The following is a 17,327-nucleotide window of genomic DNA, read 5'->3' on the forward strand; positions in this document are numbered from 1 at the left end:
CAGAGATATAAATCCGTGCAATTAAGAATGGAAATATAGGTGGTACATCATGTATTTTTATATAAGTGATAAAAAGTTTTATTGTTCAAGTTATTAACTTTTTGACACACATGTTTTATCATTTATGTAGTAACACGTGATGTACCATATTGTATGCCGATTACATTGAAAAATCTCTATGTGCAATCATAGATAGAATATAATATTAAAACTGTCAATTTATTTAAAGTAATAATTTAGGCTGAAAAATAGCTCCAATCGATGCCGGTTTGATCCGAAATTTGTTGCCATATTTCTTCATATTTACTATTTTATTTTATTTTATTTAAGAAAAATTAATACAGATTGAAGAGAGATCCAGATCCAGTGCAATTGCAGAAACCATACAAATGTTGCACTCAACTGGCTCTAAATTAGTCAAAAGAGTTGACTCATCGTAATCAACAAATAAAGGCATGCCATGTGGATCATGTGGTAACCAAATCAAAATTTGTGTTTAAACCTTAAGATTTGACTATAATAGTTAGTATAATTGTATTTTTCTTTTCTAAAAAACGATATTATCTCTATTAAAGAAGAGGATATGGATTTAGTCTCATAATATGCTAGTAATAATGTAGTACAAATTCGTCTTTTAAGAGAATCGAGTCTAATACTTCTCACTTACAAGTAAAGAGGAATATCACTGAACCGTGGTGACAATTAAGATAATTATATTAAATAATATATTCACCTGAAGAGAAATACTAAAGGGACAATCTATGTATTATCTGTCATCCCACAATTTAACATGAATTCCAGTGCCAAATGTGGGATGGCACAAAATCCATGTAGAGTCTCACTTTTATCATTTTTCTTCACATGAATATATTTGACCCTCAAAGAGTTATTACATTAAATACTTGTAAGTATTGTAGCTAATCTCTAAACTTTAAAGTCGATTATTACTGAAATACCAATTTTTTGTTCCTTTTCACAATCAACATTCTAAATTACTTTTAATTGTTTTTTTAATAAGAAGATTCAAATTTGAATAAAGAAAGGAAACTTAACTAAATGACAATACTTAGTTGGACAAAATGATACAACCTTTTCACATGGTCCTGCGTTATTCGATCTAGATACCCTTATAATAAAATCACATGTGTAATACTTCATTTTTGGAACGAAAGAGTGGACATAGTAACTTAGCTAAAGAGAACGATTTATGTGAAATGCGTACATCGTCACGGATGTATTAATGCACTAATATACTGTCATACGTAAGTTTTTTTTCTCACATATTAAAGGGTAATTCGGTGGAACATTTCATGTAAGATGAAACCGCAGGTACGGATGTACCACATCTCAACTGTCATATGAATCAGAAGTGCAAAGTGCATTTAGTAAAAGAAACAGAGTGGGGTCCGTGATCAATGGAAACTGAGAGAGAGAGAGAGAGAGAGAGAGAGAGAGAGAGAGAGAGGGTGTGTGTGTGTGAAGTCTCGTGAAAAGCGATAAAGAAGGCAGATCCTCATAATCTCAGTAGTATCCGCATCACATTCACAAACAAACGAACGAGTCTCAGTGGCCCAGTGACTTAGAAACTCAGACACTTGAGAGAGTCGTCTTCTTCTACTGAGAGAACATTTTGCAGCAATGGCGGCTTCCCAATTCTCTGCAACTCGTAGCGGACCAGAGGCAGTGTGGCATTGCAAGTCGCAGTCCAAATTGATCGATTTCTGTCCCAGGAAGAACAAATCCAAGCTTTTGTTCACAAGGACCTCGAATCGGAGGCGGTCGTTTTCCTTCTCCGTGAAGAACGTTCTGGACAAGCCTCACGAGCTCAAGGATCCGATCATCGAACAAGGTCCTCCTCCTCATCTTCCTCTCTCTTCTTTGATGCTTTGATTGTTCGTCACTCGATTAGTTTACATAAAAAAAATGTATTAAAGATCCATGCTTTGTTCATCTGGTGATGATAATTTACTATCCGTGTTTCCAATCAAACTTAAATTTTGAGGAGTTTTTGGACATGGGGTTTGTTAATTAGATGGCTGAGAGCTTGAAAATCATCTGGTTAAGCTGGATTTTAGCTATCTTGAATCGATAGATGGCGCGTGTTAGCTGTTGGGTTTCGGATCCTTTTTTGATGCTGACATGGTAAATATGTGATTGGTTTGCTGGGAGGGTTTAGGATCATCCCCATAAAATTCTCAATTTTGATATGTGTATATATATTGGTTTGCTGGGAGGGTTTAGGATCATCCCCATAAAATTCTCAATTTTGATATGTGTGTGTGTGTGTGTATATATATATATATTGGAGAGATTGTCTTTCTTTCTTATGTTTTAATGTAATGATTCGAGATATTGTGTTGCACTCAGTTTAGCACTTTGTATTTTTTACTTAGATGCTGCAAGCGCATTCAGCTCATTCACACCAGATACTGCATCCATCGCTTCAAGCATCAAATACCACGCAGAGTTCACCCCGTTGTTTTCTGCGGAGCAATTTGAGCTTCCAAAGGCCTTCTATGCAACTGCACAAAGTGTTCGTGATGCGCTCATTGTTAACTGGAATGCAACAAATAATTATTATGAAAAATTGAATGCAAAGCAGGCATATTATTTGTCAATGGAATTTTTGCAGGTTTGTCATCAATTCCCTGTATTTGTTTCCCACAAGTGTGGATGTGCATTTCTGTCACCTATAACTGCAATATGCCTCGTTTCATAAAGTTCTGTCTTTGCAGGGTAGAGCGCTGTTAAATGCCGTTGGTAATTTAGAGCTAGATGGTGCATATGCTGAGGCTTTAAGCAAGCTTGGACACAAGTTAGAAAATGTTGCTAACCAGGTGAGGTTCTGGCTAAGTCTCTTACTTTTTCGTCAAAATTTTGTTACGGACATTCATATTAATTTTGCATTATTAGCAACCATGCACTTCTATTAATGTCTGTCATGGCCCTCATTCTTCTCTGCATACTTTGTGTTTGTGTGTTGGTGCAACCAACTTATATAGATTATTTGATTATAGGAGCCGGATGCTGCACTTGGAAACGGGGGTCTTGGTCGGCTTGCCTCTTGCTTCTTGGACTCTTTGGCGACTTTAAATTATCCGGCTTGGGGTTATGGACTCAGGTACAAGTATGGCTTATTTAAACAGCAAATTACGAAAGATGGTCAAGAAGAAGTTGCTGAGGATTGGCTTGAGGTATGCATGCTTTCTGTTTTTATATTTCGCTTCAACGACTTCACTTTCTTTAAAGGTTTTTGGTGAAATCGTTATTTCTTATTAGTTGCTGAATCTTGCAGATGGGAAATCCATGGGAGATTGTGAGAAATGATGTCTCCTATCCAATAAAATTCTATGGAAAGGTTGTTACTGGATCGGATGGAAAACGACATTGGATTGGAGGAGAAGACATAGATGCTGTTGCCTATGATGTTCCAATACCAGGATACAAAACTAAAACCACGATCAACTTGCGGCTTTGGTCGACGAAAGCTTCATCACAGGATTTTGATTTATATGCTTTTAATTCTGGAGAACACACGAAAGCATCTGAAGCTTTAGCAAATGCTGAAAAGGTTGTATATTGTGCTCCTTTCCTTCGGTTTCCTTTCAGTTTTCTTTATTTTCCAATTTCCCCTTTAACTGCTCCAAAGAAAACAGGTTTGTGTCCGCTTATGATTTCATAAATCTTTCTTGTAATGAATGTGGTTTTCATCAGCCCTCAGTCGATTTGATCCGAAAATATAGATTTCCGGTTTTATATTTGTTTTTCCAATGATTAACAGATTTGCTACGTACTTTATCCTGGGGATGAATCAATGGAGGGCAAGACACTTCGTTTGAAGCAACAATATACCTTATGCTCTGCTTCTCTTCAAGATATCATTGCACGTTTTGAGAGAAGATCTGGAGCAAATGTCAAATGGCAAGAGTTCCCCGAGAAGGTCGCAGTGCAGATGAACGATACTCATCCAACCCTCTGCATTCCTGAACTGATGAGAATTTTGATTGATTTGAAGGGCTTGGACTGGAAGGAGGCGTGGAATATTACTCAAAGGTAACACCTTTTGTGATTATGTAGGAAGACTTGTTAGTGGTACATGCTTAACTGTAGCAACTTCTTTCGCCTTACATCCTGTCACGTGTGTTCTAGAACGGTTGCATATACAAACCATACTGTTCTACCTGAGGCCTTGGAGAAATGGAGTTTGGAACTTATGGAGAAACTGCTTCCTCGACATGTTCAGATCTTAGAGATGATTGATGAGGAGGTAAAGCAGGACCGTGTACTAAATTCAAACAGTTCTTTACCTTTGGAGATTTTAAATTTATGGATTTCTTGTGTTTGCAAATTCTGCAGCTCATTCAGACCATAATTTCGGAGTATGGCACAGCGGACTATGATTTAATAGATAAGAAACTTAAGGAGATGAGAATATTAGAAAATGTTGACTTGCCTGCCAAATTTGCGGATTTGATTGTTAAACCCAAAAAGAGTTCCATTGCTGTTCCCAGTGAAGAAATTGAAGATTCAAAAGAGGAAGATGAGTCTGCTGATGAATCTGCTGATGAAGAAAACGTACCTGTGAAGAAACACGAAGAGGAAAAAAAGAAAAAGGTTGTGGTGGAACCACCGAAGTTAGTACGTATGGCGAATCTGTGTGTTGTGGGTGGTCATGCGGTAAATGGTGTTGCTGAAATACACAGTGAGATAGTGAAAGATGAAGTATTTAATTCATTTTATAAGGTAAGCCTTGACAGTTTTAGTAAAGACGAGGCTCTTTCAAGGTTCAAAAATTGCTCTTTTATCGATCTCTAACCTGCAAATTTGGCAGTTGTGGCCTAATAAATTTCAAAACAAAACAAATGGTGTGACACCGAGAAGATGGATCCGCTTCTGTAATCCAGATTTAAGTAACATTATAACGAAGTGGATTGGCACGGAAGACTGGGTCTTAGATACTGAAAAACTGGCTGAATTACGAAAGGTAAAACTCATAAGAATGAACAATATGGAGTTTATGTTGACTTTTATACAATTTTTGCAGTATCGTTGTTATGGCCATATACTTATCTCTGTTATTTGATTTTGTAATAGTTTGCAGATGATCAGGACCTCCAAACCCAATGGAGGGAAGCAAAAAGGAACAACAAGTTGAAAGTTGTGTCGTTGATCAAAGAAAGAACGGGATATTCTGTCAACCCTGATGCAATGTTCGATATACAGGTATTTTCTATGCATTCAAATCTCCTCCAAATGTGTATTAAATAGATGGAAGCCTGCACAGCCAACTTCACGCATAGTTGGTTTATTCACTGCACAAATTTCCTTGTGTTTCTCATCATGCCTCAATCAAAGTTTTCTTTTCTTATTCGCATGCTTCTGTTCAGGTGAAGCGCATTCATGAATACAAGCGACAACTGATGAACATTATGGGAATTGTTTACCGCTACAAGAAAATGAAAGAAATGAGTGCTTCGGAAAGGAAGTCAAAGTTTGTTCCACGAGTTTGTATGTTTGGAGGAAAAGCATTTGCTACGTATGTGCAAGCCAAGAGAATTGTGAAATTTATCACAGATGTAGGGGCAACAGTGAATTGTGATCCTAGTATTGGTGATCTACTGAAGGTATCGATATCTTTGGTGTTAATAGTGTCCTGGCATTAACAACATGATAAAAACAAGTGATTTGCAATGCTTTATTGACTTACAGTAAATATAAGTTGGCTCTGTAAAAGAACAAACACACACAATATCTTTACATGCGTGTATTTTCGATTTGCTGTGAGTTCATCTGAATTACTGACCCACTAATTTATATTATCAATTGTCATATTAGGTTGTCTTCGTCCCTGATTACAATGTCAGTGTTGCTGAACAGTTAATTCCTGCAAGTGAGCTCTCACAGCACATCAGGTAATGTGGTCTTATTCGTTATATGATTCGTACTTCCGCTGGCCACATGCTTTTTCTGTCTGCGAGGGGTATATAAGTGGAGAAGCATCAGGAATTGGTTTTAAAAAAAATTCCACAGCTTAAGTTTTAAGCAATAATTGATATTTTAGTAAGAAAAAAGGGGTTTGGCTGGGTTTGCGAGAATAGCCAAGAGTCAAATTCAAGCAGATTAGCTGGGGAAGTTATAGTTTTCGCCGTAGCCAACTTGAAGTCCATCGATTACACTTGTAACTTGTAGACTAGAGAGTTCAGAGCATTGTGTATTAAACTAACAATCTAGGTGAGCCTTCCTTGTGCTGGATAATATATCATGGGATCTTACTCGTACAAGGCGTGGAACTTGAGCGGGAATGACTTCAATGGAACTGATTGAAGCTAAACATACACGCAAACCAACTGTTAATCGACCTTTTTTCAATTGTTATTTATTTGTAGTACCGCGGGGATGGAGGCCAGTGGAACCAGCAACATGAAGTTTGCAATGAATGGCTGCATCCTAATCGGGACTCTGGATGGTGCCAATGTTGAAATAAGAGAAGAGGTTGGAGAAGACAACTTTTTCCTATTTGGTGCTGAAGCTCATGAGATTGCTGGGCTGAGAAAAGAACGAGCCGAGGGGAAGGTTTGTCTGAATAACCAAATTGTTACTTTTGTTTATACCATATTTAGGGCCTCGTATATTTGGGCCTTGGGCCTTGTATTTGGGCCTCACACTAAAGCCCATACTTTGTAAAAGAGGAGGAGCCCCTTATTCTATAAAAGGGGACTCCTACCCTCATTCTAGGGGAGAGCTCACTCTCACTCTCGGAGGCCAATTTCTGGAGCCTTCTCACCCCCTCTCAAAGCTCTTCACTCACAGAGTTCCTTCTCTCACAAATACTCTCAGATAAATACATATTCAGTGTGGACGTAGCCCAAACCTTGGGGTGAACCACGATAACTCTTGTGTCATTTACATTTCATGCAGATTCACGGTCGGATTTACGTTGTACCAAGACCATCCGGTTTTGTGCATCAACATTTGGCGCCGTCTGTGGGAATCGACACAAAAAGCTATGTCGGTTCTCTTTCATTTTTTTCATCACCGCCATGAATCTGCAGAAACCAAGAACCCAAATCTTTCCCAGAAAATCCCCACAAACAACAAGCCACCATGTTATCTCCTCTCTTTTTCTCTCTCTATTTGTTTCTGTATCCTCATATAGAGATCTGATAAATAGTGTTTGGTGGTGTAAAGATACAAATCGAACGGTCCAGATCAACCCCAAACTTCTTCACCTCCGTGTGTTTCTGAAGCGCCAGATATCAACCCCAACCTTCTTCGTCCGACAAACTTAAAAAGCGGCAAAGCTTCATCCCAGGGTCGCTGATCGACCTAGCCCGATCGCGGGGCATCGATCTCGTTCGGATCGACACTAAGCACTCGCTGGCAGATTGGGAAGCGTTCGAACCTGACGAAGATGATGAATGGGTCAGGCCATGGACCAGGTCCGCACTCTCGGGTCATAGATCGGGTCATGAACCGGGTCAACGACGCCCGCCTGGAGAAAGCTCTGGCCGTCTGCGAGGACCTGTTTGAGGACACGATCGATCAGCTCAATGATTCGCCGACCTCCGCCGACAGCACTACAAGAAGCTTCAGTCACCAAAAGATTGGGTGCGCAGAGAGATTTTGTATGTATGTAAGCCACCCGTTGGTCCATCCAGAAGAGGCCCCGCCCACGACTAAAGCGACAGCCCAGAACGCTCTCAGAGTGAGAATAAAGGACGTCCAAGGCATGCCTGGCACCCTCAGTGGGCTCGCCCTGCATCTCTGCCACCACAACTCTCACGACCCGTTTGCATTTCTCGGGTCTGATGGGTTAAGACCTTCTCGAAATGATGCTGTCGAGACTACCAACATCTGCCTTCTTCCACCTTACTTCAGTGTGCAAAAGATGGAAATCAGGTGCATCTTCTCCCAGTTTTAAGCTTGCCTGCTCTCAGATCCCATTTCGGGATCCATGGTTTTTTAGAGTGTGAGAAAGCTGTAGTTAGTCATCCTGAACCCCACGATCTGAACTACCACCTACTACGCCGTCCGCCATGGGGCCCACGCCATCCTCACTCTCCTCCTCCTTGCTGAGATCACGAGCGGCTGCCAGAACGCCTGGACCCTTACCTGGTTTCGAAGGGCCGGTTCGCCTACCGCAAACAAGCATGTTTCCTTCTGAAAAAAAAAGCTTTACAGAACAAATGGACGCAAATGATAGTATGGAAGTGGGAGAAAAGCATGAGAATGGTGGAAATGTTGAAGATGCATTGCAATCAACTGATGATCATGCAACTGTAGCCAATGAACAAGAGGAGGAAGTTTCTGATTTTCCATTAGAACGCTGCATGAGGATAGTCCCACATGATCAAAACGGAGGAGCTTTCTTTATTGCTGTCTTCCACAAACATTCTGCTTTGCCAGGAGCGAAGCAGCAATTTCTCGAGGCATTCATCAACAAGAAAAGCAGAAAGCAGCTGTCACTTTGGCTGCAATTATTACCACGGAAATATCAGTGTTAAAACCAACTGGAGTCATAAAAGCTATGGATACCAAGCAGCTGTCATTTTAGAGAAAAGCAAGAAAAGCAATGGCAATTAAAAGGTTAAAGTCAGATGGTCTCCAAGGCCATAGAACATGGGTGGACAGAGAATGAGCAGAAAGAGAAAGCAAAAGCAAAAGATTATTCCCTTGTCTGTCATCTGCCAAAAGAAAGAAAAATAAAGAGAAAGCAAAAAACAAAAGCAAAAGAGAAAAGCAAAAGATTTTTCTATTATTATGATTTCTTACCAGGTGAAGATATAGAGAGAGGGCATCAGAAAAACACTGCAAAAGCAAGGAATAAACACCTCACCCGAATGATGTAATTTATTTTTATTATCTTTCGGAGACATCTGTATAAACCCCATCAGAGGGTAATATGTATAAACCCCATCAGAGGGTCAAAAAAAAAAAAAAAAAAAAAAAAAAAAAAAAAGGAAAAGCCCAAAACAAATGGCTGACATGTTGTGGAGGGCAAAGGCCCATAGGCCTGAAATAGCACCAACCAGGTCATCAAAAGTACGCCCAGTACTCCGCAATTATTCGGCAACCCGCCGTTATTACCACCAACCAGGTGATCAAAAGTACACCCAGTACTCCACAATTATTCGGCAACTCGCCGCTATTACCACCAACCAGGTGATCAAAAGTACGCCCAGTACTTCAAGTCATACATGAGCATTACTCATGTCAATCATACATAAACATTCATGAGCATCACTCATCCAATCATACATAAACATTCATGAGCATCACTCATGTTAACATTCATGAGCATCACTCATGTTAACATCCATGAGCATCACTCATGTCAATCAACATAAACATTCATGAGCATCACTCATGTCAATCAGCTTCAAACAGCTTCATTTACAAGAGCTCTAGCTTCAAAGACTTCATTTACAGAGCTATAGCTTCAAAGCTTCACTTGCAAAGCTTCACTTACAAAGCTTCAGTGCATGGTCTACAAAGACCGCCTCCGAACAACCGCCACTTCGGCCCATACATGGATTCAATTTGAAGTCTCCAGCCAACAGACTCTATTGACCGAAGACTTGGGGGACTACATTATGTACCATATATTGGGCCTCAACTGGGCCTCATGAAAAATATTTGGGGGACTCTAGCCCATCACTTATGTATTGAGGAGTGAGCCCTTATTCTATAAAAGGGAATCCCTCACTTTCATTAGAGAGCACCCATTATTCATGTACTGAGGAGTGAACCCTTATTCTATAAAAGGGACTCCCTCACCATCATTAGAGAGCATCAACTCTAGCCCATCATTCATGTATTGAGGAGCGAGCCCTTATTCTATAAAAGGGACTCCCTCACCTTCAAACGCCGCAAGTCGAGCTAACCAAGGCAACATAAGCCACGAGCCGAGCAGCCTCACAGCATGTGCTACTTCTAGTTGAGCATCATTTCAGATTGGGCACCGCCTCATATCGAGCATCAGTTACTTCGGCCCACACATGGACTGAATTTCAAGTCTCCAGCCAAAAGACTCTCTTGACTGAAGACTTGGGGGACTACTGTTTATACCATATTTAGGGCCTCGTATATTTGGGCCTTGGGCCTTGTATTTGGGCCTCACACTAAAGCCCATACTTTGTAAAAGAGGAGGAGCCCCTTATTCTATAAAAGGGGACTCCTACCCTCATTCTAGGGGAGATCTCACTCTCACTCTCGGAGGCCAATTTCTGGAGCCTTCTCACCCCCTCTCAAAGCTCTTCACTCACAGAGTTCCTTCTCTCACAAATACTCTCAGATAAATACATATTCAGTGTGGACGTAGCCCAAACCTTGGGGTGAACCACGATAACTCTTGTGTCATTTACATTTCATGCAGATTCACGGTCGGATTTACGTTGTACCAAGACCATCCGGTTTTGTGCATCAACAACTTTCATTCCCATGTTATTGTTTAAGAACTGCCCTTGTGATGCAATTTTGATGTCTCTCTTTATGCAGTTTGTTCCAGACCCACGTTTTGAAGAAGTCAAGGAATTCGTCAAAAGCGGTGTTTTTGGGTCAGACAATTATGACGAACTGATTGGATCCCTGGAAGGAAATGAAGGATTTGGCCGTGCAGATTATTTCCTCGTCGGCAAGGACTTCCCCAGTTACATAGAATGCCAAGAGAAGGTCGATGAGGCATATCGAAACCAAAAGGTGAGATAATTCGCGGCATACATACCTCCTTGGTACTGATACATCGCCGGCATACATTTACTCTGCTGAATCTCAACATGTTTTTATAGCCCTGAGCAATGTTTTGAGTTCATTCGTGGCTAATGTTTTTACCTGTTGTTTTCGGGTGACAGAGATGGACGAGAATGTCGATCCTGAACACAGCAGGCTCGTACAAGTTTAGCAGTGACAGAACCATTCACGAATATGCTAATGACATATGGAACATCAACCCCGTCGAGTTGCCATAGAAGTTTCTGCTCGTAACCAAACACGGTCTTACCACGCCGTTGTGATGATCCTCGGCTTTTATTGTTCCCTCCCTCTCTATCTCTCTCATGTAAAGGTAAACTGCTCGGAATAAAAGGGCAGCGTTTGGTTGCTACACTATTACCTTAAATGCTCGGGAAAAAAGCGGTTTTTTGAAATAAGCACCACCATCTCGTTTGGTTCGGTAAGAAATTAGTTTTTTATTGTAACACGAATACAAGTTGTAAGAGGGAAAATGTACTGGAGCAAAAACAAATGAGGTAGCTCTCGTTTGGCACACCGTGTAACACCTTGGATGGTACTAAATAATACGAACCTAGTGTTTGTTGTCATCATGTATAAATTAGTTGCCGAATAAAGTTAGCTGCTTGATGGCTTTTAGTACTCTCTACATCTACTAGTTGGTACACTAAAAAAGCTCGGTATAATATAGTAATAAATTTGGAAATGTAATTTAATTTATAATGCAATTAAGCAATTAAGCCTAGTGTTTGTTGTCCTTGTGTATAAATTAATCGCCGGATAAAGTTAGCCGTTTGATGGCTTTTAGTACTCTCTACACTTGCTAGTTAGTACGCTAAAAAAGCTTGGTATAATATAGTAATAAATTTGGAAATGTAACTTAATTTATAATGCGATTACGCAATTAAGCCTAGTGTTTGTTGTCCTCATGTATAAATTAATCACTGGATAAAGTTAGCCGCTTGATGGCTTTTAGTACTCTCTACACCTTCTAGTTAGTACGCTGAAAAAGCTCGGTATAATATAGTAAATAATTTTAAAATATAACGTAATTTATAATGCAAGACCTAGAGTATTCCGGTTTGAAATTAAGCCTAGCCCTACGATTAGGCTGGGTCGGTCCATGACCTACAAAATAGGATTGATCCCCACTAAATGTTAATTAAAATACTACAAACGATTCTAATACACAAGAAGAGAGATTCAAAGTAAAGTACAACAAGCGAACATATTATCCGTATAGCGACCAACTCACCTAATCCGCATTTACATTTTCATGCCCATTTAGGATGTTTGTCTAGTCTTTTAGAAGAAAATGAAGACTGTCCCTGAGCTGTAAGTGCAACGCAAGACTTAGATCTTGCTTTCTTGCACATTGGTTCTTGTAAATTGTAATGAATTGTGGGCAAGTAGAGAGAGAGAGAGAGAGAGCGCCAAAGTCTCACATCTTAAATTGTTTTTTTAGAGAGCATTGCAAGCACATGGCCAGAAGAGTACAGAGATTGAATCAAGTAGTGATCCCATCCACACTCACATGATCTACCATTTTTTGTGTGCATATATATGGCACAAAAGTTTTGCATATTCAATTCTTTTGTGTGCATCTCTGCAAGTGGGTGGGCAACTTCACTCCTCTCATGAACCTAAGGAAAATCATAAAAAAAGCCCACCCAAGCCAACAAGGTTCTTTGCTTTGCGAGAGTCACGGATAGGGGGGAGGAGGGGGGGTCTATCGTACATAGTCTTTCCCCATTTTACTCTTAATTATAGCGTGTACTAAATTTTCATTAGCATATAAATACGTACTGAGTTATTTGTGTATCTATACATTATACGTGTTTGTGCCCTAAAAAGTCGCTTATGAAGCTTACTGAAAGCCAAGCTTATAAGTCAAAGATTGGAGTTCTTAAAGCCTTGGATCTAGGATGTAACTAGATGTTTGAGTTTGAAATGCACTTTAAGCTGTGCAGTTGGACTGCTCTCTTCTGGGTCAAGGCAAAGGCATCTCTAGTTACTTGCAAAAGACGATTGATACATAGAGGGAAAGAAGTAAAAAATACGTTTGTCATGGTTTATCATGTATTACGTATCTGTCTTATTAGGGTAGTTCTCACACCAAGTGAGACCACAGAATTGAGTAGAATCAAAATATAACGGGGTCCCATACTTTGTGAGAGGTGCCCTACGAATGACATGGTCGGGAGTTGGAACACTCTACACAAGTTTTATTTAAAAATTATTTAACTGTCTTAATCCTCACCACCAGCGTGTCTCACGCTGTGAACTTCATTTTCAATCACCATCCCCACAAAGTGGCCAAAACAATGTGGCAGAAAAAGGTCACCAAGATGAGGGGTTCTGTTCAAACTTTGTGGACTTCAAAAGCAAAAGAATAGAAAAAAGAAGGAAAAAAGTAACATTTCTGCTCATCTGTTGCTGTATATTGATAGTTTTTCAAATGTAATACAGTTCCAAAAGACAGAAAATTCATATTTCAGGCAATAAGTTCCAAAAATGTATCAGTCAGCTGCAGTTTTGGAACCATATATGAATATATTTCCACATGGATAGTAAAATCCAGAAATTGGACAAAAAATTCCTGGGTTGCTACCTAAGCTGTAAAGAGAAGCTTTACCACTTGAAACTTCAAAAGCTGCTTTTGATGGAATCACTTCTCAGTTGGGCATCAGATCCATCAACAACTCCTGCTTATGTTCATTTCCAGGCCACCAGGACTTAAAATCAACATCACCATTTTCGATTGGACGGCTAAGATCAAATGCATCGCAGATGTCGGAAATCTGCTGCTTCAGCACTCTGGACTCTTCTGCACCTGTCTCGGGGTCTTTGCCGAAATGAACTCTCTTGTGGCCACCCAACGCTTGGCCTGTTGCGAACACCTTCAAGCAGATGGAGCACTTGTGACCCTTATTCTCAATAACTCTTTCCGTCTTCTCTTCTGCTGCTGAATTATCACTGCATTCAGGCTTGGCAAGCTTGCAACTGTACTCCATCTTCGAAAACTTGTTAATCGGAATTCTATCTTCATAATCCTCAATATTTACCAAAGAAGTGGTGCTGGTTGATTTGTGAACTCTTTGGTGGCCTCCAAGTGCCTGATATGTGCTGAAAACCTTGTTGCAAAGCCTGCACTTGTGCTCTCTTTTCTTCTGGGAATCAGCAAAGACTTCAGATTCAGTAGCATAAAACTTGGGTTTATTGTTCAAACCCGACTTCATTGATCCGAATGCAGCTACATCCAATTCTACTTCCTTGATGATATCCAAATTCATTTCCATTTCAGTATCACACAACCCAAATACAGATTCCTCATTCAGTCTCGGCCTCTTATATCCTACACCCCTGAAGAACCTATCTTCCGTTTCGACATTCTTTTCCTCCTCATTCGCAAACCCAAAATTATTTTCGCTAAATTCAAGTACTTTCTTCTCAACAGAGACATTCTTACCATCAGAAATGCAATCAACGAATTTCACAGTATCATCACAAACAGAAACACCACCCTTATTTCCCATGATCCAATTCTTTAAGCCTGGTGATTGAACCTCTAAAGACAAGGAATTATTATCCGAAGACTCAGTGACTGAACTAATTCGATCCCAATTGCTTCCACAACCAGATATGATCATCAAACAAATTGCCCCCTCTACTACTTCTTCCCCAAATTCAGTGACATACTTAGATTCATTAACACTGAAACTAGAAAAAGAACAACTTGAATTAGTAATCTTGTACCTCAATCTTTTCGATCTTTTCTTCCGAATCAGCCCCATTGTCTCACTGCTGTACTGACAGCAATCCACAGCAAGCTTCTTGCTTGAAGAAACAGTCTCCAATCCATCAGTTCCCCTAATACTTTTCGAGTGGCATCTGCTGTGAGTAGCTAAAGCTCTCAACGTTTCGAACTCTTTACCACAAACTTCGCAGGACTGCGCCTCCTTCCTCTCCCTCCCTGAGTGATGCCTCATGTGCCCGAACATCGCCCTCATCGAATGAAACCCTTTGCCACAAACCCTGCACCTGCAGACGAACTCTTTTTCTTCCCCCGCAGAAGCTTCAAACTTCGAGTGCCCTGAAAATTTCCAGGACTTTTTCGGGTTCACTCGTAATCCATAACCAGCGTGATCATCGTCTTCAACCTCAGAATGTGCTCTGCACATTTCGATATTTTTCTCAGTTTTAGCCGATTTCTTTGCTCCATGGCACCTCATGTGACCTCCCAAGACTCTGCCGCTCAAGAAGCTCTTTTTGCAGAGCTTGCACACATGCTCCATCGTTCTAACTAGAAAAGCAAACGAAACCAGATCCCAAAACCAAGAAGGACTCCAATTTTCCGAGAAAGTTTGAATCTTCCCACCGCATTCCAGAAAAACAAAAATCAGAAAAAAGCTCAAGAAACAGAGGATGCTGAAAACCCAGATCAGAGACGAAGCTTTCTTGCTTCTTTCAAAAGTGATTGGAGAAGAAGCACTTCTTCTGGGTTTTGTAGAATTTGTGGGCAAGAACAAGATCTGGGTCCCTAATCAAAACCTCTCTCTCTTGGGGAAGAAACGATTCAGATTTCAGGGTTTTGGTTTGAGCAGTAAGGTCTCTCTCTCTTGAGTGGTGCTTGAAGAAATGTAAATGTGGAAGCCAAAAGGCAAAGCAATATCTCCGTAACTGCAGCACTGACTGAGCGTATTGCCTTGCCAGTAGCTGGCAAGACTAGACACTACGAAAAAGAATGCAATGTTTAATGTTGGCAGCTTTCTGGCACTAATCCCCCTCTCTCTCTCCCTCCCTCTCTCTCTCTCTCTAAACGTTTAATGTTAGGAGCTTATGCCTCATTTGGAAAGGGAGAAAAAGAAACGATATCCTTGCATGAAAGCAAAGCTACAGTACGAGACTCCGACTTTTGTCCCACTTGCTCGTATATTGCAAGCTACCAATTTTGCTATTGCTACCACTATGCTCCAATTTGGCATGGACCTATCACCGGAAGTTGGAGAAATTCTTATGCCAACTTGCCGGATCACAGCACCCGTCCGCCGTAGACACAATCTTGCATCGGGGTCAGATGGATAACATCGTTCTAACTCAAATTCAAGAAGTTGAATGGATATGAATTTTCTTAATTCATTACGAAAAAATCAAATTTTCTCTTAATAGAATATTATAATTATTGATAATCGCTTTCCTAACAAAATATGTTTATAAATAGAAATGATTTCCATACTTTTCTTTTCTTCATCTGTCTCATATTCTATATCGAGTTTTAAGATTGAACAAATCTTATGATAGTCAATATACAAAAATAAACAGAAAAAAAAATATTTAGAGATAAAACGACTGTATGAAAGTTTCACCGCAATTTAAAATTTTACGGTAACACTTTGCAAAAAGTGGGTGACCAACTGAAGAGGGTAAAATGCCCAAAAGAACCCTTCATTTGTGGTGTTGCTTGGGGCGCAAGGCTCAAGAAGTGGGTGATCCTTCTTTCAGTGAGTTGTACATTTTCTTTAGTATGGTAAAAAGCACTCGAGTCACAGTAAATTTAACACGTGTAGGTAGCTGGATGGTTAATTTTTTATTAACTTTTAAGGAAGTACATTAGCATGCATAAAGTTAATCATTTGGTCACGTCAACAAGATTTTGACATTTAACCAAACTCTTGACCTCAATTCTTTGTGCATGCCATCAATTTGGACACTACATTTCAAATCCTTGATCTGTTTTTTCTTTCATTGGGAAAACATTCTCGCATGCTTCTTTTCTTTTCGTTGGTATATAGATTGAATAAATAAAAAGAAAATTAAGCGGACAAAAATAAAGAGATGAAAACTAAAACAAAAACAAAAAGTGTGAGAAAATTTTATCTTTTACATCTGTCATAATTATAAACTTTTTTATATTATAAAAGGTGCTAAGAGCATCTTCAAAGAAGTTAGCAATTTTATTTTTATTTTTTAAAGTGTTTTTAACTAAGCCATTAAGCACTTTAAAATATTAATATCTTAACTTTACCTTATTTTGTGGAACCCACCAATTCCCTCTAACATTTAACTCACTATCGCTTATTGTTTGTTAAAAAAATCTACAAATGATTTGGACGCTAATTTAATATAGAAAAATGCTAACAGAACCATACTTTATAAATTACATAACGTGACGGTTGATGATTAAAATTTATTTTTAATAATTCAATAAAAAAAATACAATCATCAACCACCATATCATATAATCTAAAAAATATGATTTAAAAAGATAATCTCCGTAACATAACCCCTTAATATAAAACATGTGTATTCAATTGAGAATTTGATAGACTTTGATGGATTTATAAATCCATGGATTTTTATAGAGTTTAATTGATTTGTAGAGATTCTATATAAAATTTTGATTCAATTTCCTCGAAATCTCATGGGAAGATGTGAGATTTGTGGATACTTAAAATACACTACAAAATCTCTCCAATTGCCTCTAATTCCCAACTTTCTCAAATTCTTTAAAATCAATTTTTAATTGAATACACCTGAAATGTTATAACTTCTTTAAAATCCTAATTGAATACACCCGGATTTCTAAGGATTTTAATAAA

General features: G+C 39.3%; 2 protein-coding genes and 1 long non-coding RNA gene across 3 annotated transcripts; 2 read left to right on the plus strand and 1 right to left on the minus strand.

Annotated features, from left to right (window-relative positions):
* The first annotated feature begins 1,305 nt into the window (after positions 1-1,305).
* Positions 1,306-11,318, plus strand: LOC103432083 (alpha-1,4 glucan phosphorylase L isozyme, chloroplastic/amyloplastic-like). Its single transcript, XM_029098622.2, has 15 exons — positions 1,306-1,849; positions 2,394-2,632; positions 2,736-2,837; positions 3,018-3,194; positions 3,296-3,571; positions 3,782-4,053; positions 4,150-4,267; positions 4,357-4,743; positions 4,832-4,984; positions 5,095-5,223; positions 5,388-5,624; positions 5,836-5,912; positions 6,387-6,573; positions 10,498-10,698; positions 10,851-11,318. The coding sequence occupies exons 1-15, from the start codon at positions 1,639-1,641 to the stop codon at positions 10,965-10,967; spliced, it is 2,883 nt and encodes a 960-aa protein (XP_028954455.2). The 5' UTR covers positions 1,306-1,638; the 3' UTR covers positions 10,968-11,318.
* Positions 8,926-9,348, plus strand: LOC139193854 (uncharacterized). Its single transcript, XR_011578367.1, has 2 exons — positions 8,926-9,032; positions 9,098-9,348. It is a non-coding gene; the product is annotated as an uncharacterized lncRNA (long non-coding RNA).
* A 2,085-nt stretch (positions 11,319-13,403) lies between the features above and the next one.
* On the minus strand, positions 13,404-15,023 carry LOC103404498 (uncharacterized). The gene has a single exon (XM_008343422.4). The coding sequence runs from the start codon at positions 15,021-15,023 to the stop codon at positions 13,404-13,406; it is 1,620 nt and encodes a 539-aa protein (XP_008341644.3).
* Positions 15,024-17,327: the final 2,304 nt, after the last annotated feature.

The sequence above is a fragment of the Malus domestica genome, chromosome 17, assembly GCF_042453785.1.
Source record: "Malus domestica chromosome 17, GDT2T_hap1".
Taxonomy (NCBI): Eukaryota; Viridiplantae; Streptophyta; class Magnoliopsida; order Rosales; family Rosaceae; genus Malus; species Malus domestica.

Bases quoted from the DNA above. Each gene is read 5' to 3' on its own strand.
- LOC103432083 (XM_029098622.2), top strand. From the start codon at position 1,639: ATGGCGGCTTCCCAATTCTCTGCAACTCGTAGCGGACCAGAGGCAGTG. The intron at 3,572-3,781 runs GTTGTATATTGT...AATGATTAACAG, and splicing joins CTTTAGCAAATGCTGAAAAG to ATTTGCTACGTACTTTATCC. The intron at 4,744-4,831 runs GTAAGCCTTGAC...CAAATTTGGCAG, and splicing joins TATTTAATTCATTTTATAAG to TTGTGGCCTAATAAATTTCA.
- LOC103404498 (XM_008343422.4), bottom strand. From the start codon at position 15,023: ATGGAGCATGTGTGCAAGCTCTGCAAAAAGAGCTTCTTGAGCGGCAGA.